A 2,415-nucleotide genomic window follows, 5' to 3' on the forward strand; every position below is an offset into this window, starting at 1 on the left:
GAAAATATTTTAGATAAATGTCCAAAAAACACATCCAATGGAAAGATTAATTTTTAGAAAAATTAAAAATCAGTCATATTTCTATAAAATATTTATAAATTCATAAAAAAATCATAACTTTAATTATTAAAATTGATAAAGTTTTCCACTGATTTATAATTTTTTTAGAAACTTACACCGAAATACAATTTTCCCTATATTGAACATTGCTATTCAGGCCCAAAAGTTACACCCACTTTTTAGACCCAGTAATGTATGAAGAAGATGATTGGTTAATAATTAAATATTATCTAATTATCAATAAATCATTTTCTTAATACATCACTTAATCTAAAAAGTAAAATTATTATTTTTCTCCTCAATTTTATGTGTGGACCCCACTATATAAAAAATAAATCTCAATTATACATTTTTTTGTGGGCCTACAAACTTTCTGGTTCATAAGGTCTCGTTTGGCAAGTGCTTGTTTCAGTTTAAAAGTCAAAAAATTATTAAAAAAATCAAAAAGCTTATAGTCTATACAAAAAAGTCAAAGATTCATTTTTTTCTCTACTTTTTACACATCTTTTCGTAAAAAATTAAAAAATCATTCCAAATATACTAGTTTTTTTTATCTCATATTTTAACTAAAAAGTTAAAAAATTACTAAAATAGTCAGTTCCAAAACGAGGCCTAAATTTCAATTTTAAGACTGTATTTGAATTATGAATTTAAGTAGAAATTTAAAAAGAAAAAGAAAAAAACATGGGTAAAACGTAAGTAAAAATAGTTATATTTTATTCATAATTGAATTATCTTTTTTTTTTTATAAATTATTTTTTAAATTTATGATCCAAGTGCAATTTAAATAAATTTTCAGATAAATTTTTGCTTATTAATATGTCTAATATAAGTAGAGAGAAATCAGTTAGCCCTTGGCGAAGGATCCAATGCATATAAACACACACTCTCTCGCATCATTCTCTGTCTCCCTCTCTCTCTTTATGAGCTGAGTTAAAACCGTTCCCGTCTCTCTCTCCCTCTCTCTTCTAAAGTGTGTAAAGAAGCCAGAAATCCAAACACAAACGAAACGCATCGAAAAAGATGTTGATTTGATTGTTATAATCCTCTCTCTCTCTTCCCTGAATCTCTTCTCACTCTTCTCTCTCTCTCCCTGTGTCTCTGTTTCTCTGTTTTAGCTTCATGTTCACAGACTTCAACCACATTTCCTATGTGGGAATGACATCGACATCGAATTCAAATCCAGACACACTCAACCTCAAAAATGATCAAAAACAGACCGAATCCAAAGTTTCATCACCACCCACTTCAGAATTCCCAGATGGCTCTCAATCTACAGACTCAAATCTTGACAACCCAGATCATGAAAATGGCAAAGAAGAAGAGAAATCTGAGGTAACTGCTTCTTTTGATCAGAAACTCAAATCCGAGGCTGCTGTTGTTGATGATGGTGATGATGGGTTTAAGACTCCGACATCGTTGGATCATAAAATTCCTGTGAATACTGAGTGCCCACCAGCTCCCAAGAGACGCAGACAATCACAGTCATCAGCACAGTCGATGAAGAGAAAAGCAACCACAGCTGAACTTGATCTGAGGGAGGAGATTGAATCGCTGCTGTTTGCTCCAACAATTCGAGATGATTTGGACCGCAAGATCAAGATAGCTCGAAGAGACGACAGCACAGAATAAATCAATAAATAAATTATTATTATTTTTTGTTATCGTGCATATGTGAGAAAATTTAGTGGTTTTTTTTTTTTTTTTTTTGGTTTTGGGGTGTGAAAATCAAAGTGTTCTAGACTTGGTCAGGACTATCAGATGTATATAAAATCAAAGTGTTCTAGGCTTAGAATTATGTTTTTATTCTCAATTTTCTTTTATCTATTTTTATTTTTATTTTTATTTTTATTTTTATTTTAAAGGCTAAATAGATTGTTGGAATGTATTTTGTGTTATTTTGAATGTTGATATTTTAATTATGTCTATTTACTTTCTAATGTGTCCGATTTATGTTTCAACAGCTCTGCCTCCAAAAAATAATAATTTATAGAACCATTCTACAGGACAATAAAAAATTAAAAAATGTTACAAATTCTAAATAAATTATCAGGAGAATTTTTTTATACACACCTCCTATCATATACATCTTTAATTACGTTATTTTTTTTAGTTATGATCAATTTTCCTTTTTAGTTGTGACATTACTTTGAGATCTTTGATTATACTTCATTTGTGTTTAGTTATATATATATATATATATATATATTAGTTTTGACTAAAAAAATATAGAATTATACTATTTTCTTTTGTAATTATAAGGTGTATATGGTACACACTTTTTGAGAGATTTTTTTTCCCGAAATTATCAAATACTTTACTTTAAATTCTTACATAACTGTAAGCCACCCATAT

At 28.8% G+C, this 2,415-nt stretch overlaps 1 protein-coding gene across 1 annotated transcript; it reads left to right on the forward strand.

Annotated features, from left to right (window-relative positions):
• The first annotated feature begins 929 nt into the window (after positions 1–929).
• On the forward strand, positions 930–2,000 carry LOC114297076 (cyclin-dependent kinase inhibitor SMR3-like protein). Its single transcript, XM_028241440.2, has one exon. The coding sequence runs from the start codon at positions 1,183–1,185 to the stop codon at positions 1,690–1,692; it is 510 nt and encodes a 169-aa protein (XP_028097241.2). The 5' UTR covers positions 930–1,182; the 3' UTR covers positions 1,693–2,000.
• The last annotated feature ends 415 nt before the right edge of the window (positions 2,001–2,415 follow it).

This window comes from Camellia sinensis, chromosome 3 (genome assembly GCF_055761805.1).
Source record: "Camellia sinensis isolate YWXY chromosome 3, ASM5576180v1, whole genome shotgun sequence".
Lineage (NCBI taxonomy): Eukaryota > Viridiplantae > Streptophyta > Magnoliopsida > Ericales > Theaceae > Camellia > Camellia sinensis.

What these genes read in the sequence shown, in the direction of transcription:
- LOC114297076 (XM_028241440.2), top strand. Translation starts at nt 1,183, where the DNA reads ATGTTCACAGACTTCAACCACATTTCCTATGTGGGAATGACATCGACA.